Source organism: Geotrypetes seraphini, chromosome 8 (assembly GCF_902459505.1).
Source record: "Geotrypetes seraphini chromosome 8, aGeoSer1.1, whole genome shotgun sequence".
Lineage (NCBI taxonomy): Eukaryota > Metazoa > Chordata > Amphibia > Gymnophiona > Dermophiidae > Geotrypetes > Geotrypetes seraphini.
In genome coordinates this window covers 62,155,970-62,183,306 of record NC_047091.1, presented here as the reverse complement: position 1 = coordinate 62,183,306, position 27,337 = coordinate 62,155,970, and the positions used below count along the sequence as shown (strand labels likewise).

At 43.9% G+C, this 27,337-nt stretch overlaps 1 protein-coding gene across 1 annotated transcript in view; it reads right to left on the bottom strand.

Moving 5' to 3' along the window:
* Positions 1-2,677: 2,677 nt before the first annotated feature.
* The window catches only part of LOC117364565 (rho GTPase-activating protein 11A-like), a 53,314-nt gene continuing 28,654 nt past the window's right edge, over positions 2,678-27,337 (bottom strand). The window contains exons 6-13 of the mRNA XM_033953886.1: positions 26,770-26,913; positions 14,083-14,160; positions 13,869-13,965; positions 10,550-10,632; positions 10,108-10,258; positions 8,288-8,396; positions 8,019-8,160; positions 2,678-4,828 (exon numbers count right to left, since the gene is read on the bottom strand). Coding sequence (XP_033809777.1) covers positions 3,537-4,828; positions 8,019-8,160; positions 8,288-8,396; positions 10,108-10,258; positions 10,550-10,632; positions 13,869-13,965; positions 14,083-14,160; positions 26,770-26,913 — 2,096 coding nt within the window. The 3' untranslated portion in view covers positions 2,678-3,536. The remainder of the gene's footprint in view (positions 4,829-8,018; positions 8,161-8,287; positions 8,397-10,107; positions 10,259-10,549; positions 10,633-13,868; positions 13,966-14,082; positions 14,161-26,769; positions 26,914-27,337) is intronic.

Here is a 27,337-nt window from a genome sequence, read left to right as displayed (position 1 = left end):
TTGCGGTACCGCCGTTGAAGGTGAGGAATCCATCGCCGACTCGGTGCCGAAGAGAAGGGTTTGCTGGATTCTTCGGTTTTTAAGAGTTCGTTTTTGCAAAGTGGCACAGCGGGTGCAGGAGTCCGCCCGATGCTCCGGACCCAGGCACTGCAAACACCAATTGTGTGGGTCAGAAACGGAGATCGGGCGTGCACACCGCTGGCACTTCTTAAAACCGACCTGCGGGGGCATGAAGGGGAAGATAGCCTCCGCAAAATCGAAGTCCGAGGCCTGTATAATGGCAACAGGCCCCGCCGGGGCAAAAACGAAAGAAAAAGGAAAAAATCAAAGTTTTTTTTTTTTTTTTTTTTGCAATTCAAATAAAAAGGGAACCCGAAGGTAGAGGGAGAAAAATTTAGAACAAAAGCGCGAGCGGGAAGGCAAAAAGTGATTTCAACGGCCGTTGAAAAAATACACGCGTCTTCTTCGCTCCGCGGAAACGAAGAAACTGGGGACCACGCACTCCTCCGTCGGGCGGGAAGGCACTCGCGCACGCGCGGTGCGGCCAACTAGAAACTTCTAGTTAAAAAGGTCCGTACCGAGGGCTCCGTCGGTGACGTCACCCATGTGTTAAGAATATGCTGCCTGCTTGTCCTGGGATAAACAATATTTCTAGTAATAACTTGATATATAAAGAATAGGCTTAGCAGTAAGGTTCCCTGTACAACTTAATTAACACTAGCAGTTGACAACTTCTTCATATCAAGAAATGCGTGCAAGTGTTCAGGTAAAAGAAATACATATTTCACTGCAAGGTACTTAACTAAACATTTCCATGGGTAGGCTAATAAAAAGTTGCCCCCAGCGTCACTCTCTCAGCTCTCATTGCCAAGAAAAGTTTACGTGTCTCTTGTGTTTGTCTTGCGACGTCTGGGTATATCCAGACCTTTTTCCCCAAAAACGGTACTTGAGAATTTCGAAAATATCATCTCAGAAGTGAATTAGCGTCTTGCTCAAACACAAAAGAAACCAATGAGGTGGCTCTCTCTGTGGAGTCTGTAAGAGATGATTCAAGCATATCTGTAAGATTTAATTGCTCCACAGCTGGTCCATCGGGAGTGGCTCCTAACCTTTTTGTAGGAATATAATATATACGGTTAACCAAAAGCAGTTTTACAGATTTTTAATCATTGAATTCAGTTGCCGATTGTCTAATAAGTTAAGCTATTACATATCGATACTAATCTCAAGTTTTTAGAGAACGACATGGGGACAAAGTTTGTCCCTGTCCCCATCCCTGCGGGTACCTGTTCCCATTTCATTCTCTAATTCCCAACACTCCTTTTGGTTCCAGTTCCTCAAGGGTCACAACCCAGTCAGGTGTTACACCCAGTGAATATGCCCGAGATCTATTCACACGCACTGCCTTCATTGTTTAAAAATAGATATCGGGCATATTCATTGGGAAAATCCCGAAAACCCAACTGGGTTGCCAGCCCTCAAGGACAGAGGTTACTCATCCCTGCTCTACACCACTGCATAGCTCATGCTCTTCTTCAAATACCATTCTATGCTATGTTGGGGAGACGGCAGAATGCTAAAGCCAAGATTCAACTTACACAGGCACGACATTAAACATCACAAAGTCAGAAGGACTTTGCAGCCTTAATGAACTTTATGGTGAGAATATTGAGGCACACACCAGCCAGGACTTAAAGATCTAGGTTTCCTATCGCATTATAAACCATAAAACTATGCTTCTTTTCTCACCCTTCGATCTCCCCATCCACCTCTCTCCCCCAACCAAGACTGTCTCTGAAATTATTTTTGATGTTGTTCTTATTCAATCTGATACTTGTCATCTTCAGATCAGAAATGAGCAGATGAAGCTAATCAAAAAATGTATTAAGATGAAAACAGTTCAATAAAAAGGCATCCTTTTTGCTCTATTTTGATTTATTACCTATAAATATGAATGAGAAGCGGTAGATTCCGGCTGTCCAGTGTAGGCAAGTGTATCTCATACATATTCATGGTGGGTAGGCTGGGACAGCCCAGTTGTTCATCAAGCCGCCTGGCACTCTGCAGATCAAGGGGGAGTATTACTGCACTTGACAAGATAATGTATTACAAGGAATGCTTGGTTATATAAATAAAAACTAATTGTAGTCTTCTGGGAGAGGGGGAACCTTTTGGCGTGGGCTCCATCTGTTCATCTATAAACCACTGGCAGCACAGAGTCTCTAGAAAAGACGGTAGGATAAATGGAAAATACACAGGACATCAGAAGGTGCAGATAAACTTAGGAAAATTAGAACGCATCTTGCCACTAAGTATGCCACAAAACTCCACCTACCTCTGCCAGCTGTGTCAGCAGCACCCCCATGCCTGCCTCCCATCTCTTCTGAAAGCCATTAATTTCCTCACCCAAGGATAGTGCAAAATCTCACAGAAGGGACCAGCCAGGCAACTTCTTTCTGGATGCGCAGGGGGAAGATGAGCTATATGCCGATGATCATGACTTGGACTAGCTGCTGAGCTGGTGTGTGTGTTGGGGGGGGAGGGGAGGGAGGAATACTAGTGACCCTACACTGCAGCACTAGATCAGGCTTCAAACACACTGCTCAGCTGACAAGTCTGTTTCAAAAACAAATTATTTTTATTGTGTAAAATTTCAAATTATCACAGCAAGAACAGAGTATTCCATTCTTTAAAAAAAAAAAAAATAATAATAAAAATGAAAGTTATTCAAAGACAATATAGAATTTAAGCAGCATTCCCAAACTCCATAAATCTCTCTTGACAGTCTTGACAAAGCAATGGTAAAGACACAGAAAGGAAAGGCCGAGGTGTTACAAAGACAGAACATGTAAAATCCCGCCCCTCCCCCAAACATGTAAACACAAAATGACAAATTTCCCCATAAGCCATATTATCCAGTCTAGGGCATGAGGACCCAATCCTGTTCATCCATAGGTATGCATACTTATCTCAAACCTCATGGGAATTCTGAAGGGGAAAAATGCTCAAGATACAATGAGTTCAATCACAATGTCTTCAATATTCATGATTGCTTCTCCCTGGTCCTGTGGATCTCTCTGAAGAGCAGCAAAATTTTGTTTACTTACTGGAGTTCAGACTTAGGTTGTTTGATCATATAAAAGATCCCAACTATAGGATGCTACATTCAAGCCAACACTGGAGAAATGACCCAAAGAATGACAATGCTCAAAACTGCTCTATAGCCAGAAGGTAGCAGTGCAAGTTAAATTTTTTTAAAAATCTTAAGGTTAATTATTTTATAAGGTTTATTATTATAATAATGTTAATTATTTTATATACCATATCCATAACACACCTAAGCGGTTTCCCGACTCTAAGGGAGTGTGCAGCTCCATCATACATATTTGGTGAAAAACTATCAAAAAGATTCAACTTTCAAAACCTGGGCATCTCACACTGCCAAGAATAATTAACCATTTCATGTCTGGAAAGCCAGATTCATCAGCAGTGAAACCATCAGAGTAGGAAGCTTACAAGTCACAACCCTCTCTGTATCAATGGCACTGGATTTCCTCATGTCCTTCTTGTGGGTGAAGAGAGGTCTGCAAGGCTGATGCTCTCTCCACGCAGTGCTGTAGCGGAGACTCCTGAGGAAAAAGCTCCTGTGGGGCCGTCGAGACTGCTTTTTCACTTAGAATCTCAGGAAGCAGCTGAGCAGATCTAGGGGCAGGAAAGGTGCTAGTTTCTGACCCCACTTCCTTTTTGTTCCTGAGCCCTGCAAAGGATAGCGTAATGTGCTTTTTGCTGATGAAGATCTGACGACTGTATGTCTTCAGAGATTTGAGGGGGCTCTTGGGGAGCTGGGGACTCAGGGAGCTCCTTGCTTTCAAGCAGTCAACATCCTGCTCTCTAAGTAAGGGAGGTGTGGAAGGTCCTGCTGCCACACCTCCCATACTGGTCTCCATGGCAAGGCCACTTTCATGGCTCAAAGATCGCCCAAACTTCCTGGCTCCTCTCCGCTGCAGTGGGAAAAGGTTCCTCTCAGGGGGGCCCTCCAGAGCTGTACCAAGTACCCGCTGAAGGTTCATGGCTATTCTGTGCATACTCCTTTTTGGTGCAATTGACTTTGAGGGTTTAAGTTTGCGGATGCAGTCTGCCACAGACACGTACAACCCCAGTGGCTCCTGAACATTTGTAGAAGTACGAATCCTTGCCTGGGTACTTTCCTCAGATAGCTCGGAGGATGCTGCAATGCTGTTTTGCAAGCAGCTGGACACCAATGTCCCCACACCTTCATCAGCCAGTGTAACCAGTACCAGAGGCAGCCCAAGCTGCAGGGCACTGTCAACACGTGGCACCATGTCTGCATTGGCACACAGCTGCTGACCATTCAGATACAAACTCGCCTCAGACATGTTTTCTGCAGCACTGCCACTTTCAAGTTTGTGCCCCGTTTCCAACGATATCTTATCTAGAGACTCCAAGAGATTCTCAGGCAGGCTGATTGATCTGCGCAGGACTCTGTATTGTTTCTTGGGAGACTCCGAAGCCCATTCTAACAGGCTGTCTGAATGAGGGACAACACTGCCTTCAACAATGTCCTGGATCACTGCAACAGACTCACCGTGCCCTTGCGCATCTGGATTCTGTCCTGGACTAGTGTCCAAAGTCAGGAGCTCAATTGCAGGGGTCTCGCAGGATGCAGAAATTGTCCCACACTTGGCTTGCGTGTCCAATGCCGATGCTCCATGGCTTGGGCTCCTAGGACTAGAAACAGTGAAGAGCTCTTCACAATTAGGAGAGGCCTCAGAAAGGATCTCTTCTGTGGAAGCTAAATTAGGACTTCCTGAAACAAGACAAAAAAAATAAAAATAAAAAAATAAAAATTGTAAGTGTCCTCTTCAAATAAGAAAACATTTATATATCCTGTTCTGCTAATCCCTAGCCAGTGGCATAATAAGGGAGGGGAGGAGAGCAGACTGCCCTGGAAGCCGCCGCCGCCCCCCCCCCCTGCCACTGTACCTAAAACTTCACCAATGCGAGCAACTACACTGGCCTGCTGCTCACACCGGCCTGGCTCCCTCCAAAAATCACTTCCAGGTCACCCACCCCTGAAATCGGCAGGAGGTATGCCCACACCCTCCTAAATAACACTGCCCAACATCATCCCCCATTTGAGACTGGCAGGAGGGATGCCTACTCTCTCCTGCCACCAGCTGTTGTTCCCAACACCCTCCCCATCATGGATTGGCAGGAGGAATTCCCACTCCCTCATGCCGCTAGCCCCCCACCCACTGAACACCCCCCCCAACTGCCTTACTAGCCATCTAACCTAGTAGCCCATCCAGGTCACTAGTATCTTGCAAAAATCCAAATAGTAGCAACATTCCATGCTACCAATGCAGGGCAAGCAGTGGCACATAGATTACTTTGAATAATTCTGTGCCATCTGCAAATCTGATCCTCTCACTCATTTTTCCCTTATCTAGATTAACTTATTCATTCACACGCACCAGTCCTACTATGGATCCACTATTCACCTCTTTCTATTGGGAAACCTGACCATATCTAGTAACTAGCATATACTAACGCTGTTAATGTGTTAATTTTATCATAGGTCCCATTTTATACAATAAGATCTTATTAAACATTAGTATGCCACTAAAAGCAGCCCATATTAGTAAGTTTAGCCATTGTAGTTTAACCAGTTATAAGCCGGAGTCTGACCTAGACTCCTATCCTGTAACTGTTTTAATGTGAACAAAAGATTAAATGTACCAGTTTGTAGTTTAATAAGTGTCCACTTGTTCTACCGCCTCCCTTCGGTACCAGTTTGTCTGTCAGTCTTATATTATTAAGTCTTTGTACGATATTCCTTTGTTGTACCCTGTATTTTTTTTTAAATACTTGTATTTTTAATATATGTACACCGCCTTGAAGTCTGATTTGGCGGTATAATAAGATTTTAATAAACTTGAAATAACTTTAAAAAATCAAGAACAATCCACAAGGAGTGTATACATAATGTGATCATACATCCCGTTTTGAACGGGACCGTCCCGTTTTTAGAACCCCTGTCCCGGTGTCCCCACGCACAGCTTCGGGATGTTGAAATGTCCCGTTTTCAGAGACAGCGTCGCAAAGATGTGCGTGGGGGACAATGGGACAGGCAATCACTTCTCCTCCCTCCCTGCCGCGTCAAAGCCAGCCTGCCTTTCTGCCTCCCTCCAGTGCCAAAGCCTGGCCTACCGCCGATTCAAACCCCCCCCCCCCCGGTCCACCACCGCTACAACTGAAGAAAAGGAAGGTTCAGGCGCCGGCCCGCAAACCTTCTTCCCAACATAAATTCTAACATCGGAGAGGAAGTTTCGGGCCAGCCAGGCAGCGATTGGCTGGCCCGGAACTTCCTCTCCAACATCAGAATTGACGTCAGGAAGAAGGCTTGTGGGCCGGCGCCTGGACCTTCCTTTTCTTCAGTTGCAGTGAGCAGCGGTGGCGGTGGACCAGGGAGGGGGGGGTTTGAATTGGGGTAGGCCAGGCTTCAGTGGGCAGGAAGCAGCAGTGGGGGGCGGCAGACTTCGGCGTTGGAGGGAGGGAGGCAGACAAGCAGGCTGGCTTTAGCGCAGCAGGGAGGGAGGGAGTGGGACAAAGGCTGGAAGGCAGTGAGGAGGACATAGGAAGGAAGGAGAGATAGAGGCAGAGAAAAGGAGGGTTGTAAGCAGAAGAGAAACTAGAGAGAAAGGCCTGGACCAAAGGGGAAGACAGGAGGCAGATGCAGGACTATGCGAGGTGCAGACAGAGGGGGAAGAGACTGAGGAAGAGCAGAGATATTGAAGATCATAACAGAGGAGGGAGAGAGAGGGAGACCTGGAACAAAAGGTACAAAGAAGAACTGACACTGGATCTGGGGAGGATAACAGAGGGAAAAGAGAGAGTCCAGGACCCAAAGAGGATGGGGCTGGAGAAAGAAAGAGAGAGACCCGGACCCAAAAGGGGATGGGGCTAGAGAGAGAAAGAAAGAAAAATATTGGATGCAGTCAGAAGGAAGTGCAACCAGAGACTCATGAAATCACCAGACAACAAAAGGTAGGAAAAATGATTTTATTTTCAATTTAATGATCAAAATGTGTCGGTTTTGAGAATTCATATCTGCTGTCTATATTTTACACTATATTTGTCTATTTTTCTATAGTTACTGAGGTGACATTGCATATTTTAAAGTCATCTGCCTTGACATCTTTGAAAACCCCCCAAATATAAATGATAATTAACATTTTCTCTGCATATAGTTTGCTTTGTGGGATTTTTTAATTTTATGGTTACCATTATGAATTAAGATATTATGTATACATGAAAAATGAATGGAAGAAATTGGGGCGGGATTGGGGGGATGGGCTAGGGCGGCATTGTGGGCGAGACTGAAAATTAATAGATGTCCCGTTTTGATGGAAAAAAAAAAAAAAAAAGGGTCACGTTATATATACAGTCACAAGTGAACCACAGGAAACCTAAATAATGTATACAATAAAAATGACCCAACACGGGCCGTGTCTCAGCAAAATAAAAATGCCTTCCTCGGGGGTCTTATAGGGTCCACAAAAAAAAATCAAAGTAGTTAAGAGGCTACAAACAAGCAGCCAAACTCACAAGACTACAATGTATGCAACTAAAGCAGCCCATGTTAGTTTAAGTCTAGCCATTATAGTTTAACCAGTTACAAGCCACAGTGGGACCTAGCCTCCTATCCTGCAACTGTTTTAATATTAATACAGGAGCACAAAAAGTATGAGCTCACTGGGGAACAATCTTCAAGGACAGAGAAATTAAAACGATCTTCTCCAGGTTCTGCAGTGTGATCAGAGCCCAGGATGCACCGGGAAGGAGGCCTAAGGCTTTGATTGGCCCAGGAGCCTAAGGCAAATTCACAATCCATCTCCCAGTGTAGGGTCTGCCACAAGCCACTGAGCTAGTTACAGTGGTGCTAGAGGAGACATTCACTTAAAAAAATAATAGAGAAAGCTTGATTTGTGTCTTACCGTGGCCCTGATCATTTGTTTTCAAAGACGACTGGATTAGCTGGGGATCCTTTTCAGAGAAGAGGGGACCCTCCAGAGCATCTGCCACCATATTTTTCATCAGGGTCCACCCACTGGTCTCCAGAGTCAAAGACGCTCCAGACTGCCATACAACAAAGAATCAAAAAAACAAAATATGAAACTTGACATTGTGCATTCTACAGATCATACTCTTCATTGGTATTATAAATGCTTAGAACCTTAGCTTGAAGTCGCACACAAACACTCACCTCTTCTTTTTCGCTACGAGTGCGTCGAAAGAGACGAAGAGACTTTCGAACCCTGTCTGTGCGATCCACCACTGATGGGGGGAAGCAGCCTGAACGGCCTGAAGGAACCCTGGAAGAAATACCAGGATGGGGGAAAACCCGTCAGCTGCCTGACCTTGCTCATCCTGACCCTAGTGGAGCAAACACGCATCCCAGCAGACCATGCCTAAGCCCAGGTGGGGACACATCAGCTTAACGTATCTACAGTCCCCTGCCAAAATCTCAGGTGAAGCAACATCCGCTATTCCTGTACAGGCCCTAAGATCCCTGCAGAGCCCCCTGCCTGTGAGGGGATGTACTGGCTGCTTGGAATACAGTGGCAAACACAAAGGCCCTGATTCTGTAAAGTGCTTCCTACAGCTGTTTAATCAGCCAATCAGGAGGCACTTTTTCTTAATAAAAAAAAAAAAAAAAAAAAAAAAAATGCTCCCCAGTCAGGCCGCCTATATTGAAAGCGCCTCCAGGGAGCCTAGAGGCCCGCAAGCCCGCCTAAGCTCACCTAAGGCTAGGCAGTAGCCTTAAGCGAACCTAAGTGGTCCTACGCGTCTCCCTAGCAGAACGGGAGACGCTTACAAAATGCTGGCCTACATGGTAAGTAGATGCAGCCGCTTTACCTATTCGCAGCAAGGATCTCCCTGCCATGATTAGTATAGCGGCTACGGCCACAAGTCTCCCCCCACCAAGCGATCGCGGCAGGAGAGTGCCCAACCCCTCCTGCCGACCGAAACCGCCCCACCCCCGACGATCATGGCAGGAGGGTACCCAACCCCTCCTGCCAGACCCCCCCGATGGCCCTCCCGAAGATCATGGCAAGATGGTACCCAACCTCTCCTGCCGACCACCCCCCAACGGCCCTCCCAAAGATCATGGCAGGAGAGTACCCAACCCCTCCTGCCGGTCCCCCAATGCCCCTCCCAAGATCGCTGGCAGGAGGATGCCCAACCCCTCCTGCCGGATCCCCCCAATGAACCCCCCCACCCCGGAACTACCCCTTGGGCTTACCTGCAAGTTGGACCGGACGGCTCCTCGCACGTCCAGCCAGCAGGCCCGCCTCCGTCCAAAGGAAGAGGCGTCCCCTCCCCTGCCCAATCCACATGATCCTAGGGCCCGATTGGTCCAGGCGCCTAAGGCCCCTCCCGCTATAGGGAGGAAGCTGGAGTAGCTAAGCCCGATGTGTGGGGTTTTTTTTTTAAAAACAAACTATATGGATTAGGGAGGAAGCTGGAGTAGTTATGCCCGTTTTGTGGCGCGTACAACTTACTGTGAGTACGCGCAGTTTGTTTTTTCGTAATGGGGTCTAAGCTGTGCAATGCTCTTCCAATGCCTCCGTGCTATTGAACTTCCTTTCTGCACTTTAAAAAGCTTCTAAAACCACATTTGTACATAAAAGCCTTCCTATAGGCAGATTAAAAGTGTCTCAAGACTGAAAGAATCTATGCAAAAGATGTTAAGCTATAAAATGAATTAGTGCTGTTCTTGTTTTGCTGTACTGTGTATGTTCATATTGCACGCTGCTCAGTTGTAGGCAGTTATAAATGTGAAAATAAATCAATATACTAAGCTCTAGTTTCCAATTGCCTACAAGCCTTTCCTCATATACCACCACTGAGTGGTCAATGCATGAAAATCTTTTACCAAACCTGAAAAACAGCAGAAACCTTATATACCAGAAACGTTGCACGTCTCTCACTACTGCAGTTGTCGTCACACCTACACCCACCTGCCTAGTTTTGCTAAAGTGCTGTAGACCCATCGGCCAGAAATGCACTCTGACCTCTCACCTCTGAACACACTTGCCGTCTCTCTTGCTTCGCTGCCTCCTTACGCTGGCTGAAGATCTTGGAGTGTCCGGTGCACAGAGGGCTGCAGAGGACTGGAAGCATCCGGGACCAAGTTCGGCATCCGGGAAGACATCAGGCAGGCCGACAAGAGCTGCAGAAAGGAAGGGTCTGTCCTCGTAAAGCAGGCCAAGATGCCTCGGTGACAACTCGGAGCATGAGAACATTATTGTGCACAGTATCAAACGTTGAGTAAAAAAAAAAAAAAAACACACACCCCCCTGCTCAGGATCTCTGCATCAGTTTAACTCCCACGGCTAGTTTTGCTTTCAGTAAGCAACCCGAGACCCCTTTCCCCCAGGTTCGCACCTCTCACTACATTTTAACAGTGAAGCCAGCCTCTGGAGCAGGCACACATGGGTGACCTATCAAGCACCAGACATACCTGCATCTGCCGGGGAAGTGCCAGACAGTCCCAATGTGTCATCAGACACGAGCTGCCCAGGGCTGAAGTCCAGTGTGGCCTTCCTAGGACAAAAAAAGCAAAGGGAGACAGGACTTCATGAGCAAGCACATCAAATGAAGTGACGAGGAGGGGGGGAAATAAAAGCTCACTGATTACCTATTTCCCTTAGGATTACTTTTAAACCACTTCTTTCTTTCAAAGTCCAATCTAATCATATTCCCTCATTCATAGACAGATTGCTGATCCCTTATGATTCGCATAGGGCAGTGGTCCCCAACCCTTGTCCTGGAGGACCACCAGGCCAATCAAGTTTTCAGGATATCCCTAATGAATATGCATGGAGCAGATTTGCATGCCTGGCACTGCCATTCTATGCAGATCTCTCTCATGCATATTCATTAGGGCTATCGGGAACTATGCTCTTCCCAACATCTCCTTGCAGTTCCTTCAGTTTTATAATAATAATAATAATAAAAACAGCTTATATACCGCAATACCGTGAAGTTCTATGCGGTTTACAAAGATTAAGCAAAGGTACAAATTGATTGACTTTAAGAGGGGAGGAAGAAAGAGGGTTAATAGGACAGGAAATCCATTTTTGAGGAGAGAGTGATCAATAGAACAAGTTAATCACTATAGAGGGGAGAGAGAAGAGAGGATCAGTTGTCTAGATACTTTAGGAACAGGTGTGTTTTCAGACGTTTCCTAAATTCCTCATAAGTAGTGAGTGAAAGCAATTGTTCTAGGTCTTTACCCCATAATGCTGCTTGGTGTGAGAGAAGATGTTCATGGTGTTTTTTCAGTTTACAACCTCTCACTGGGGGGGAAACAAAGTTGGAATGTGAGCTTCTCTTGTGTCTGTTGGCTGAGAAGACGAAAAGGTCAGTTATATATTTAGGGGCAAGTCCGTGTAGTGCTTTGAAGCAGAAGCAGGCAAATTTAAACTTTACGCGCGCCTCCATTGGCAGGCGATGCAGCTGCCGGTAGTAGAGTGTCACGTGGTCAAACTTCCTCAGCCCAAAGATCAGTTTGACCGCTGCATTTTGCATCAATTGTAAACGCTGCATGTCCTTTTGGGAAATTGCTAAATAGGCAATGTTACAGTAGTCAAGTAGACTCAGTACGAGGGATTGGACTAGGGTTCTGAATGCCGCTGTATCGAAATAAGCTTTAAATGGATCTGAGTTTCCAGAGAGTGAAAAATCCCTTTCTGATCAAGGAGTTCACCTGGTCTCTCATGGTTTGGCACTGATCCAAAGTTACACCTACTATCTTTATGGTAGGTTGGATAGGGTAATTAAGATTGATACATAGTGGTGATTTGGTGTCAAGCGGATGTGGCGAAGCAACGAAGAAAGTTGTCTTTTCTGAATTAAGTTTGAGCCTAAAGGTTGTCATCCAGTGCTCCATCACGTTTATGGCTTCTGAAGCTTTAGGAATAGTTTCAGAGATAGAATTAATGAATGGGATGATGATACAACATTAAAACAATCTGTTCAGTAACCGCACCCACATTGTGGAACGTCCTACCACCGACCCTGAGACAAGAATAGAACCTCAAACACATTTCTTTTCCAGATGCTTTTGAGATCTATACCTAGTTCTCCTTATTCAGAATTCTCAGACATTAGGCCTAGCATTAAAGATCCCCTCTACTCCTTTTGTATTTCGCCTCCCCTTTCTTTTATTTTAAGCAATTCTTCCTCCCCAGTTGCCCTTATGAACTTCCTTTAGTTTTTGAGATGTCCTAGTCCAGGAATGTCCAACCTTTTGGCTTTCCTGGGCCGCATTGGCCGAAAAAAAAAATTTTCTGGGGCCGTGCAAACACTGCAGCAAGACAGAGGAGGGAGTCGGCAAGATGCTAAACACCTGGGGGCAGCAGAGGAAAACACTGCATGGCCCTCGACTGGGGCCGCACAAAATACTTTCACGGAGCCGCAGGTTGGACGCCCCTGTCCTAGCCCTTTCCAATTCTTCCGCAAATCTCTAAAAGCTTTTCTATTTGCCAAACATTTTGAAAATTAATCTCCTTACAATTGTAGCATATTTTTATTAATTATTGTTAACCGTGTCGAGCTTCCTCCAGTTGATGACCCGGTATATAAAGCTAAGTTTTAGTTTAGTTATGTCTTTGTGAATTTGTTCCCCACTATTTTTTTAAAACCTTTTTTTAATACTTTGTATAAATTGTAAACCGCTTTGCACATAAAAGCGGTATATCAAGACCTAAATAAACTTAAAACTTGAAAAGGATGAAAACAGATGGGTCATGTTTCTTGGAGGAGGGAATGTATATTACGTCACCAGATGGTATAAGCCAGTGGTTCCCAACGCTGTCCTGGAGGACCACCAGCCAGTCAGGTTTTCAGGATAGCCCTAATGAATATGCATGGAGGTGATTTCACCTCCATTCTATGCAAATCTCTCTCATGCATATTCCATTAGGGTTATCCCAAAAACCCGACTGGCTGGTAGTCCTCCAGGACAGGGTTGGGAAACACTGGTATAAGCTATGGAGGGCTCAGCCAGCACAGCAGACTGGTTTATTCCTGGCCACAATCAGATCCACCAATCAGAATCTGCCGTCTGTTCCCGCCCCAATCAAGGAACTTTTCTATACACATAACACAGGGGTGTCAAAGTCCCTCCTTGAGGGCCGCAATCCAGTCAGGTTTTCAAGATTTCCCCAATGAATATGCATGCGCTGCTTTCAATGCATATTCATTGGGGAAATCCTGAAAACCTGACTGGATTGCGGCCCTCGAGGAGGGACTTTGAGATCCCTGACATAACACCATTTCCCCCCCCCCCCCCTGCCACAGCACCTGCTCTCTGGAATACTCTGCCATCACACATCCGCCTTGAAGACTCCCTCAACAAATTTAAAATCAAACTTAAAACCTTCCTATTCAGGATGCATATCAAGACACAAGATAAGATCCCCCTGCTGCTTCCATTAACGATGAAAGAGAACCGCTTTAAAGATGCAATGTCCCCTCCCTTACTTCCCTCCCCTTCCCACCTCCCTTTTAAATTTTATTTTGACTTCGATGTAATTTAAACTTTTACCCTTACCCCAGTTCCCTTCATATCAAGTTTGTTTACGTTTTGTCTAAAACCTATGTTATATACAGTATATATTGCCGCCTTTTGCTTTATTTGTATCCCAATTTTTAGCATTGTAAACCAACCAGATACTAGATGACAGTCGGTATATCCAAACAGTGAATAAACTTGGAATTTTTAACCATAGCTAGAGGTAGTAATTGCTGCCCCTCCACCTCCTCCACACACACACCTCTTTTTCAGCTCTGATCCCTCACACGAGTCCTCCGATGCTTTCCTTTTTGTCTTGAAGGACGTCCTGAGGACAGGGCCCGAATCCATTTCAGCAGCTGTATTTTAAAAAAAGGGCAAAATCCATCACAAGGGGAGGCATAGAATTATTTTAATAAAAAAAAGGCAGCAACGCAAGACTGCTGAAAATAACAGGGCAGAGGACCTGCACCCACCTGGCTTCTGCTCCTTCTGAGACGCACTGGAAGCTGTGTGTCCAGTTTTCCATCTACTCAGAGCTCCATTCACAATGTCTGAAATAAAAAATGGTGGAGATTCCGTTAAGCTCTCTTTTGCGATACAACTAGAGCCAGCTTGAATATTACTATGATTAGAAGTGATTTTGGAGCTTCAAAAGGGTACAAAATAGCAAGAGACATCAAGTGTAAAGCACCTAAAGCAGGAGAAAGAAGCAGGTCTCAGAAGCTCAATAACAAGGAACATAAGAATAGCCTTACTGGGTCAGACCAATAGCCCAGTAGCCCGTTCTCATGGTGGCCAATCCAGGTCCTGGCAAAAAAAAAAACAAAGAGTAGCAACATTCCAACATCTCAAAGAATAGCAAGAGTCCGGAACCCCAATGAGAGCAACATTCCAGAGCTGAGATTGTGATGTCATAATGCCTCATTCCACAATGCCTCAGAGCCAACCTCATCAGTGATGTCACAATGGCTTGATTGTCCTATACTTGGCACACGCAAGAGCATAAGAACAACCATATTGGATCACACCAATGGTCCATCAAGCCCACTAGCCCAAGGATCTCAAAGTCCCTCCTTAAGGGCCGCAATCTAGTCGGGTTTTCAGGATTTCCCCAATGAATATGCATGAGATCTATGTACATGCACTGCTTTCAATGCATATTCATTGGGGAAATCCTGAAAACCTGACTAGATTGTGGCCCTCAAGGAGGGACTTAGAGATCCCTGCACTAGCCCATTCTCACGGTGGCCAATCCAGGTCACTAGTACATTACATTACATTACATTAGGGACTTCTATTCCGCCTATACCTTGCAGTTCAAGGCGGATTACAAAAGAGCTAACTGGACATTTCCAGTGAAGTTACAACAGTTGTTTTTTTTTTTTGTTACAAGGGAGGAGAGGTAACTGGATTAATTCCGGAAGAACTTGCAAATTGGATATTAAATTGAATTGACTGTATGTTACTGTGTGATATAACAAATAGATTACAGTTAGAGTACAAATAAGATTACATTACATTTCAGGGATCTGAATACTTGGTTGGTGTTTTGGGGAGGAAGAGATTATTTAAGTGGAGGTTTTGGGGGAGAATTTATCTAGGAGGAGGGGGAAGGGTTGGGTTAAGATATCTGGATAAATTTTTTGAAAAGTAGGGTTTTGATTTATTTTCGAAAAGTTTTGAAGTCGCTCGTTGCCGTCAACAGGTTGGAGATGGAGTGATTAAGTTTTGCTGCTTGCGTCGCCAGAAGGTTATCAAGCATCTTTTTGCGCTGAGTGCCCTTGAGTGGAGGGAATGCAAAAGGGTTCGGAGTTCTTCCTTGTCTTGAGGTGAGGATCTGGTTTAGGCGGTTGTTTAGATAGGGGGGGGGGGGCGGAGCCGTTTAATGCTTTGAATAATAGACAGTAGAATTTGAATTGAATTCGTGCCTGGCCAAAACCCCCAAGGCGTAGCAATATTCCATGCTACCAATCCAGGGTAAGTAGTGGCTTCCCCTGTGTCTTTCTGAACAACAGACTATGGACTTTTCCTCCAGAAAATTGTCTAAACCTTTCTTAAAACCAGCTCTGCTATCCGCTCTTACCACAACCTCTGGTAATGCGTTCCAGAGCTTAACTATTCTGAGTGAAACAATATTTCCCTATAACTTCATCGAGGGTCCCCTAGTCTTTGTAATTTTTGATGGCATGAAAAATCGATCCACTTGTACCCGTTCTACTCCACTCAGGATTTTGTAGAATTCAATCCTATCTCCCCCTCAGCCATCTCTTTTCCAGTTTTATCTGGGTCAGCTGGTGTGATGAGTGTCGAACCAGTTCCCGTCAACCTTTTTTCAGTCGGGACAAACCTGATGGATGGTGCTCACATCCGTGATACTTGACCCTCATGGTGGACATTTGGTCTGATACAGTATGTTAGTTCTTATGAATTAGGGTTTTTTGTGGATGAAGAGCATGTTTACACTTATCCCTCCCCCCCCCCCCCAATAACAGGTACAAATCATAACTAGCACATTTTCTCCATGGAAGTTACCATGAAATCGGATCCTCATGTCATCTCAGTAACGGCAAAATAATTCTATCCACTACCAGGCATATTGTGAAAACCACAAAACCTGAAAATATCTTAACTCAACATATATGTAGCAAATCTATCATAGAACAGTTGCATCAATTCCTACGATTTAAACAAGAACCCTACTTAAGAAAAGGCAGCACTACAAATATCACACAGAGACCTAGAATACCAATACACCTACTACTAGTAAAACAAAACATGTGATACTGCTACAGAGTTCTACACAGAAAATACTGCAAACAGACTAACAAGCCTCCATCACACACAAAGCACAGGCAAACCCACACCAAATACAGAAGGAATGGAAAACAAAGATGAAAATGATATAATGCCCTTGTATTGCTCTATGGTACGGCCGCACCTTGAATACTGTGTGCAATTCTGGTTGTGCATCTCTTTAAAAAAAAAAAAAAAAAGATATAGCAGAATTAGAAAAGGTACACTTCCCCCTCTGTATTTGCGGTGGTTAGGGGCAGAACCGTCCCACGAATATTAAAAAAACCGTGAATAATATTCGGCCCGGTTCTGTCCTTAACCCCCGCTTCCCCCCAGCTATTTTAAGCCCTGTAAGCCTTACCTGGTGGTCTAGCGGATTTTCGGGCAGGAGCAATCTGCCCATGCTCCTGCCCCGTGCAGATTGCTCACAGGAAATGGCTGCCTTGAGCTCCCATCGTCTCTCGAGACTACGACGGGAGCTCAAGGCCATTTCCTGTGAGCGATCTGCAATGGGGCAGGAGCATGGGAAGACTGCTCTTGCTCAAAAACTTGCTAGACCACCAGTTAAGGCTTAAGAAGGGGCTTACAGGGCTTAAAATAGCCTGAAAAATGAAAATGATTTTTTGGGCAGAATAATTTAAACCATAGATACGGAGGGGGAAGTGTATAGAGAAGAGTGCCAAATTATAAAAAGGATGGGACAACTTCTCTATGAGGAAAGGCTAAAGCAACTAGGGCTCTTCAGCAAGGAGAAGAGACGGCTCAGGGGTGATATGATAGAGGTTTATAAAATACAAAGTGGAATGGAAAGGGTAGATGTGAATCACTCGTTTACTCTTTCCAAATGTGAGGGGGATTCTCAAGTTCACTGCATCTTTCAAAGTGCAGTGAGGAGGGGGGATTCCTGCGTTTTCTAAATCTGTCTCCGAGTTCACTTAATCTAAGTGTAGAGATTCAGCAGGCAGGCCTCTGATGTCATGGCAACAGTGAAGCCATCGTGCACAATGTGTGGACTTCTCCCATTGCCAGGGGCAGAGAGAGACTATTGGCTCTTTTGAAAGAGCCGGAGTTTTTTCAGCTTGGTAAACAGTGTACAGAGAGACAGCATAGTTGCCATGTCCACGGTTTTCTCACCCAATTGGGTTGCTTTGGAATGCTGGTTGCGGGAATCTTTGAGTAGCTGCAGGTTGTGGTTTTTTGAGCTGTAATTTGGGCTGCATCATGGCACAGTATTCTCAAGTCGGCTCGGCAATCAGCACTCGGTGCAGACCATGTATTCAGTATTCCGAGGAAAGCCCTTGCCCGCCCTCTCCTCACAACCAATCATAATCAGAGCCTAGCTTTCTCCCAAGGTGACCACTTCTAATGCTGTCAACACTCAACAGCTGGGCAGCACATGAGCTGCAGTATTGAGAAAGACAGGCAACCCAGGAAGTACACTTTGAGACAGAGCAGGGACAGGCAAGCCAGGAGCTGCACAATGAAGAAAAGAGACAAGCAGCACGTGCAGATTGTGCAAGAGAGAAAACAACATAAAGAGACAAAGTTCACAGCCCATCCAACAAAGTTGGGGCAGTCTCCATCAAGGGCTACATGTAGTCCGGCAAGTTTCAATTTATTTGTTTTTGGTTCCATCAGAAAAGTACTGAATGTAAAAAGTGGAAACTCGTGGGACTACGTGTATAGCCCTCGATGGAGACTGTCCCAACTGAAGTTAGTTGGGATAAGAACTTTTCAGCACCCTCTCAAACATTGAGCTGTTTTTAGGCTGCTTTTTCAAGGTAAAATTGGGTGGGATTATTTAAAAAAAAAAAAAAAAAGTAAAAGTACCTGGCAACACTAAGAGAGCACAGAAGGGAGTTGGGAGTCAGAAGGGGAAGGGAGAAACAGTTTGTCTCTCTCTGGTTAATAGCTTTATGGGAGCTGGCAGAGAATCTTTCCAAGCAGCAGGTTACTTCTGTGCATTTAGCTCAGGGGATCAGTGTCCCAAATATACTGGTAAAGGAGGAATTTCTATTTGTCCTATTTTACTCTCTTCTCACATGATCGTATCCTTTCTGGCCTGCCTCCTGTGCATATAACCAGCCACAGGGTACTATAGGAGGCCAGGAGCCCTCCCCCCAAAAAAACAAAACAAGAAAAAAAAAAAAAACACCCCACAACAAAAACACAGTAGAACCTTGGTAAGTTGAGCACCCAATGGACTGTAACAACTGGTAAACATATGGAGGTGGTCAACCTAAGGAACTAGGCCTACTGTACCGATACATACATGTATTTTACTTTCTTGTACAGATATTATTAGAGAATATCATACGAAATCATTACATTTAGGGGCAAATTCTATAAACGGCGTTCCAATTGTAGGTGGCCTGCCTCAGGAGGATGTTTTTTTGGGTTGGTTTGTTTTTTACGTGCGTCCAGATTGGCTGGTTAGGCAGGAGTAGTCCGCCTACACTGTAGACACCTCCAGGAGCTTAGTGAGGCACTTAGACCTGCCTAAGCTCACCTAAGGCTAGGCATGCCTTCACCCAGAAGTGGCCTTAGGTGAACTTAGGCAGGCCTACGTGCCTCCCCAGGCCTGTGCGTAGGCACCCAAAATGTAGGCCAGCAAAATATAGGACGCCCGTGTGCGATTCTCAAAACCGCTTTGGTAGCTTCTGAGATTGGGTGTCCAATACAGAATCCGGCCCTTACTGTTTTCTCACGAGGTAATCACTATTTCGGGAAAAAAAGAGTCTCAGTCAATCTTGGTCTGTTTCTTTCCTTTGGACCATCATGTCTCGAATAGTATAATTAAGCCACTGTGACATCACCAATGAGGCTGGCTCTTAGGCAATGGTGAAATGAGGCATTATGACATCAAGTTTCAAGTTTTATTAACATTTGATGAATCGCTTATACAAATTTTCTAAGCGATGTACAATTTAAAAAGCCACTAGATAGTGGTCTCACATACAATTGGACAAACTAATCACAATAAAAACTAAATAAAACAATTAACATATTAGCAACCGTATTAGAGACAAACATGATTAAAGAAGGAAAGGAGGGAAAAGTTACAATTTCTTTCTCTATTAGAAATTACATAAAAGGGAAAAAACAGTGGGGAGATTTTCAAAGAGGGAATTGTTAGTAAGTTTGAAGAAGATGATCGTAGAGAGCGTGGGGAATTGTATGGGATAATCATTCTTGACATAAATTGTGGTTCGTTAAAGATTAGTACTTTAAATACTAAAAATAGAATCTTGAAGTTAATTCGGTGGGGAATAGGAAGCCAATGTGATTTAATCATTAGTGGTGTGACGATCATATTTTTTCGCTTTATGAATAAGTTTTATTGCCGTATTTTGAATTATCTGAAGCCGTCTTTTTTTCTTTCTGTGTTATATTGATTAGAAGAGAGAGTTACAGTAATCGATTTTAGATATGATCAAAGAATGGATTAATATATTGATAGATTTAGGATCTAGGAATGTAGAGATTGAACGGATAAGACGTAATCTATGGAAACAAGATTTAACTATTTGACTGATGTGATTATGGAATGATAAGTCAACATCAACCACTACTCCGAGAATTTTCAGCTTTGGTACAGACTCTAAAGGGATACTATCTAGGATGAACGGTGATATTGGCGTTAAGTTTCCTTTCCAGGTAAAGAGCATGGTTTTAGATTTTTAAATGTTTAACGCCAATTTATTACAACTTAACCAATCTTTTATCAATTCCAGTTTATTATTGATGGCTTTTATTTCTTCATCATTTTCCGGGTTGAAAGGATGCAGGAGTTGAATGTCATCTGCATAAGAGAAAGATGTAAAGCCCAGTGATTGCGAAATAGTGAGAAGAGGAGATAGAAAAATGTTAAATAAGAGAGGTGACAGAATAGACCCTTGTGGAACCCCAAAGGTGGAAGAATAATATAAGGAATAGTCATCATTGAATCAGACTCTGGAGGAACGGTCTGATAGAAAAGAAGTTAACCATTTCAGAACTTGACCACCTATACCTAAAGATTCCAACCGATTCAATAAAAGTTCGTGGTCAATGGTATCGAACGCTGAAAAATGAAAAAAGGGCAATGGATTTATGATGGTCTAAGTAGTAATGGATGTTTGTTAGAAGACCAATCATCGAATATTCTGTGTTGTGATGTTTTCGAAAACCAGTTTGATTTGGGTGGAGGGCGTTCGAGGATTCAATAAAATCTGAGAGTTGTTCAAAAACTAGGTTTTCAGTTAGTTTCATTAGAAAAGGTAAGTTGAAAATTGGGCGGTAATTAGAAGTATCGTCATGACTTACTTTAAAGTTTTTTAATATTGGTGTGACAATTGAAGTTTTCCAAGAAATGGGAACGGTTGCAGTGAGCAGACTATTTTGAATAAGAGAAAGAATAAAAGAGCTGAAGCAATCAAAAAATTTCTTTAAATAAAATGGGGGGATGATTTCAAGTCGAGAGCCCTTTAAATTAATTGATTTAAGGTGGCCTTCTATGTCCCCTAAGGATGGTGTTTTGAAATTAATGCATTTAGCTGTGGGTATGTAGTTAGTTGTATCCTTGGCTGCAGGATTATTTGTCTTATTACCAACAAAGTTTTGTCTGATGGTGGCAATATTTTGGCAGAAGTAGTCTGCCAATTCCTGTGCTGTTAAAATTGATTTTTGGTTAGTAGTTTTGGTTTTTGTCTCCGGGTTAATGGATTTTAGGATATAGAATAAAACAGACAAATTTTTTGCTTTTTGAATTTTATTAACATAGTATGTTTTTTTTGCCTGAGTGATTTTATTTTTATAGAGAGAAGCCTTTTCACTAAAATGTTGAAGGTTAGATGGGGTTTTGGAGGATCGCCATTTCCTTTCTGAAGCGCGAAGTTGAGTTTTTAACAGAGATAGTTCTTCGGAGTACCAAGGATTTTTTAGTTTACGAGCAGAAACAGTTTTTAAGATTAAAGGTATTTTAGTGTTCACAATAGATTCAAGGGTGGAATTCCAAAATTGAAGTTGTTCCTCAATAGAGTTAAAGTTGGGAAAAGTAGTGGAAGTACAGAAGAACGGTGTGATGTCAGAAGTTTCAAGTTTGGAAAAGTCTCTAAATGAGATCTTTTTGATTTCAGAAAGATGGTTTAAAGGTAATGGTTCTGCAAGATAAAAGTTCAATGAGATAAAATAATGGTCAGACCAGGGTACAGGAGAGATATTTGGAACTGAATGAAAGATTTTGAGATTTAGATGTAAAAATCATGTCAAGAATGTGTTGAGCCGAATGTGTTGGTTGATGGATCACGGATTGCAGATCCAAAGCTTTGAGGAGATTTAATGTATCTGAAGTGTTTGAATTAGTAGGATTGTTGAAATGGATGTTAAAGTCACCCAATATTACGGGATAGTTAGAAGCTGAACAAAAGTCAAAAATTAAGTTGTGAAAAGAAGTTAACTTGATATGGTCTATAGGGGGAGGGATATAGAGTAGAAGAAGATCAATTTTATGATTTAAATTAATTTTGGCATGAAGATATTCAATAACAGAATTATTGGTGGATTGGTCATGTATCTTTATTAAGTTCTTGAGAAAGATAATAGCTAAGCCTCCACCTTTGCGATTGTGGCGGTGGTTCCAGTAATAATCATAGTTAGGAGGACAGCAAAAAGAAAGGTAAGCTTCCTCACCTTCAGAAAGCCAGGTTTCTGTAATACAGAGGATGTGAAGATTTTGTTGAAGAAGGTGATGTTTGCTTTTAAGAGATCTTGAATTAATTAATCCTAATTTTAGAGTAGAGAAATTAGAAGCAGAATGTATATGGACTGGTACTAAAGTTTTTAATATAGATTCACTTGATAATAAAGTTGGAGTAGGGATAGTCAAGAGTGTATTTAGGAGGTTTCTAGGGGGTCTGTAAAAAGAAGGTCTATGACCCCAATGCACTGGAATATTCTTGTATATAGGAACCATAGTAGAGTCACCCTTACTAACAGTATATTGGGAATGAAAAAGAAAAATGAAAATATTAAATATTAGGTAGGCAATTCGTATGGATTTGTAACTTAATAGGGATAAAGAACGATCAACAGGTTGTGTTGTAAAAGCGCCCTCGGGTAGCGCACGAAGGAGCGCGCTAAAGGAGCAATAGCGCGCGCCTCTGCGGCGTGCGCCGCAGATAGTCCAATTAAGTAGGACATGCGCTGACCTGATTGGGGGAGGAGTCCGGCAGAGGAGAGGCGAGCAAGTTTGGCTAAAAAAAATAAAAGCAGTAAGTACAGGTAAAACAAGTAAAAACTATTAAAACAATAAAACAAGTAGACAGTACAGCTGGGTGGTGAAGTGTGCTCTGGAATATTGCTATTCTTTGGGTTTCTACCAGGTACATGGGACCTGGGTTGGCCACTGTTGAAAATAGTATACTGAGCTTGATGGACCTTCAGTCTGTCCCAGTACGGTAATTCTTATGGTCTTAACAAAGGATCACAAGCTAGAAATATAAAGACAAAAATTTAACTGGGAACCCCAGAAATCAAAACTAGGTATATAACACAATATAGGAAAAATAAACAGAAAACGCATTTCCCCTTGTACTAAACAAAATTCAAAGACACCCGTGATGCACTATTTCTCAAAGCTGAAGAAAAAAGCACAAGGTGGCCTCACCGATGAGAAGAGCACAGCATAACAGAGGAGTCATGAAAATAAAATATCAATAATTCAGCCACAAAATAAATTTTAAACCCACCCCCCAAAAAAAATAAAAAAATAAAAATTCTACCTTTGTCATCTGGTTACTTTGTTTTTCCCAAACGTGTTGGTCCCAGTTTCTTCTTTAATGTTTTCCTGTTTGTCTTCTGCACTCTTTCCAGTGAGTGCAGTCCATACATCTTATCTTTTTCTATTCCCTCACTATATCTGTCTCCAATATATTTTCTTCTTGTCCCTTTCCTGAGGTGGTAGACTGAGGAGTAATCTAAGGAAATACTTTACAGAAAGGGTGGTTGAGGCATGGCATAGTCTTCCAATAGAGGTGGTGGAGACAAAGACTATCTGAATTCAAGAAAGCATGGGACAGGCAAGTGGGATCTCTTAGGGTGAGGAGAAGATAGTGGATGCTACAGATGGGCAGGCTGGATGGGCCATTTGGCCTTTATCTGCCCATCTTGTTTCTATTTTTAAAAATTTCACCACTTCATTCTTCAGTTCTCCATCTATATTTCACTTACAGGAACCTAACAACATTTCCATTGCCTCCTCTCATCCCCTACCTCTCACGTCTCACTCCTTTCCTGCCCCGATATTCCCTTCTCATCCATTCACTTCCCATTCCCTTTTCAACTCATCTTCTTGAGAATCTCCATGGTTCCATCATGCCGAGTTTCTCTACTTCCTCTTCCTTCTTACACCCTTGTAATCCAGCAACTCCCCACTTCCCCCTTAAGGTTTCAACAATTTCCTGTCTTCTATACCTTCCCTTCCACCCCTAAGGTTCAACAGCTCCCCGTCCATCTCTCCCTACCCCACCCCCCCAAATAAATGCCATCTCCCCTGTTTTCCAGCCCCCCACCCAAAATGATACGATACCTTCCCCTGCCCAGCACCCTCACCCAACATCCCGATCATCTTCCTCCTCTTTCCTGGATCCCTCACCCAGTCTGGCATCTCTCCTGTTCCCCTCCCCCATGGGTCCAGCATATTTTCCTCCCCCTACTGAGTTCAGGGCATCACCCTTTTCTTCCCCAAGACCCCCATGAGTCCAGCTCTACTCCTTCCCTCATTAGGGATACCAAATCAGAAAATGGAAGACAGATTGAGACATCTGGGTTTCACTTCCATTTCTTTCAATGGAAGTAAAACCCGGATTTCTCAATCGGTCCTCCATTTTCTGGAGCAATATTGTAGCCCTAACCCCCATTAAAGTTCAGCTCCTTCTCTTTCCCTCAATCCATCCTCATTCCAATGATGCTTCCTCTCCTTCCCTCAAATGAACCCCCCTCCCCCAGTTCAACTATACACCCTCTCCTTCCCTTAACTCCCTCAACTCCCCCACAGTCCAGCAATGCTTTCTCTCCTTCCCTCAATTCCCCCACAGTCCAGCAATGCTTTCTCTCCTTCCCTCAAATCTCCAACCCAGGTCAAAAATTCTTCCCTCAAACCCCCTCCCACAGAAGTTCAACAATGCTACCCTCAAAGTCACCCCCACATACAAGTCCAACACAGCTCCCTCTCCATCCTTCATCCCCGAGTCCAGCACCACTTTCTCTTCTCTCCCCCCTCCTCAGTCCAGACTTGCATTGCCTCACCAATCTGCTTGACTTCTTTGAAGGTGTAAATAAACGTGGATAAAAGGTGAGCCGGTTGATATAGTGCATCTAGATTTTCAGAAAGCTTTTGATAAAGTTCCTGAGAGGCTCCTAAGAAAATTAAAGAGTCATGGGATAGGTGGAAAAGTTCAATTGTGGATTAGGAATTGGTTATCAGATAGAAAACAGAGGGTAGGGTTAACTGGTCATTTTTCTCAAAGGAATCAGTGGAGTGCCGCAGGGGTCTGTACTGGGAACGGTGTTTTATAAATGATCTGGAAGTTTGAACGACGAGTGAGGTGATTAAATTTGCAGATAACACTAAACTGTTCAAAGTTATTAAAATGCATGCAGATTGTGAAAAATTACAGACAGACCTTAGGAAATTGGAAGACTGGGCAACCCAAGTGGCAGTTAAAATTTAATGTGGACAAATGCAAAGTGATGCACATTGGGAAGAATAACCCAAATTCGAGTTACCGAATGCTAGGGTCCACCTTGGGGGGGTTAGCGCCCAAGAAAGGGATACGGGTGTCATTGTAGACAATACGATGAAACCTTCCGCCCAATGTGCGGTGGTGGCCAAAAAAGCAAACAAGATGCTAGGAATTATTTTAAAAGGGGTGGTTGACAAGACTAAGGATATAATAATGCCTCTGTATCGTTCCATGGTGCTCCCTTCACCTGGAGTATTGCATTCAATTCTGTTCTCCTAATCTCAAGAAAGATATAGCGGCACTAGAAAAAGTTCAAATAAGAGCGAGTAAGATGATAAAGGGGATGGAACTCCTCTCGCATGAGGAAAGACTGGAAAGGTTAGGGCTCTTCAGCTTGGAAAAGAGAAGGCTGAGAGGAGATATGATTGAAGCCTACAAAATCCTGAGTGTAGTAGAATGGATACAAGTGAATCGATTTTTCACTCCCTCAAAATTACAAAGACTAGGGGAACTTGATGAGAAATTGCAGGGAAATACTTTTAAAACCAATAGGAGGAAATATTTTTTCACTCAGAGAATAGTTAAGCTCTGGAACGCACTGCCAGAGGTTGGGGTAAAGGTAGATAGCGTAGCAGATTTTAAGAAAGGTTTGGACAAATTCCTGGAGGAAAAGTCCATAGTCTGTTATTAAGACAAGGGGGAACCTCCGCTGGCTCTAGATCAGTAGCATGGAATGTTGCTACTCTTTGGGTTTTGGCCAGGGAGTAGTGACCTGGATTGGCCACCATGAGAACAGACTACTGGGCTTGATGGACCATTGGTCTGACCCATTAAGGCTGTTCTTATGTCTGCAGCCCCTGAAGTGTTAACAGGCTGTCCGGGCTGTGGCAGGAGAGAGGAATCAACCACCGAAAGAGTGGTGATCGATGGACTGGTCTTCCATGTCAGGTAGTTGAAGCCAGTAACGCATTCGACTTCAAGGGACGATGGGATAAACATGTAGGTTTGCTTCGGGGAAATGCTTAAAAAGAGGGTTCTTGGAGTGGGTTAGCTCCGGAAAATTCTTAAAGGGAAGGTTCTTCGAGTGGGCAGACGGCCCTTTTCTGCCATCATACTCTATGTTTCTATGTTACTACTATGTGTCAATCCCATGCCACATCAGTGTTGAGAACTGCTGCTTTAAGTTGAGAAGTCCTCCACCTACAGTCCTGCCAGCAGATGGTGCTATTTCACCATTACATTTTCAATAGTAAAGGATAGGCAAGCCCTGAAAAACTCCAAGATTGAACACACAGTATTGAAGCATCATCACCCACTAGCAGCAATGCAGTTGGAAGGCACCCAGTCAGAGCAGGGGCTCTCAATTCAGTCCTTGGGACACACCTAGCCAGTAAGGTTTTTAAGATAGAACAATCTCTCATACGTATTCATCATGTATATCTCCATTCCATGCAACTCTCTCTCGTGCACATTCATTATGGATATCCTGAAAAACCTAACTGGGTTGAGAACCCCCTGGCTTAGAGGAAACAGTGGTCCCAGTGTCACATCACACTTCCCCCCCCCCCCCCCAAAATCAGCTTTTAAGGAGGCCTTGTTCTCCATACTCATGACAACTAGAGCATTTCTTGGGTACATGCTCACCTCCCATGCTGCGCCTGCGTCTTCTCTGGCAGCTTCCATCACTTTCCACATTCTCATGTTTGTCCTGTGACACTGAAGTGCAGCATATGGTCTCCGTGTCCTGCACAGAGGACAGTTTTGCTGTAATAAACTCAGGAACATGACCTGAGGTGGGAGATCCAGAGAGAGTTCCTGTCAGCAAGCAAACAAACAGAGGAGGCACTCTTGCACTGAAGTCCTAATTACAAGCAGACGCAGTGTTGGGACAACCATACTGAATATTCACCAGGATCCCCTGCAGTGGTAGCCTTAGGAGCCAGCTCTGTGGGTGCTTGAGCCCCCCCCCCCCAATCTAATATAATAAAACTCTAAGCGCACATGCGCACTCTACCACCGTGTTGCCTGATCTGTAGTTCCGTGGTCGGCAGAGTGTGCATGCGCGCATACAAGGGTCCCTCACTCCATCTAACATAGCGGTCTCGGCAGCGACTCTGCCCTTCTGTCCTCACTTCGTCAAACTGGCCAGCAGCGCTGGACTCCCTGCTCTCCTCTCAAGCTGCAGTGTTGGCTCCTCTCACGAGCCTGCACC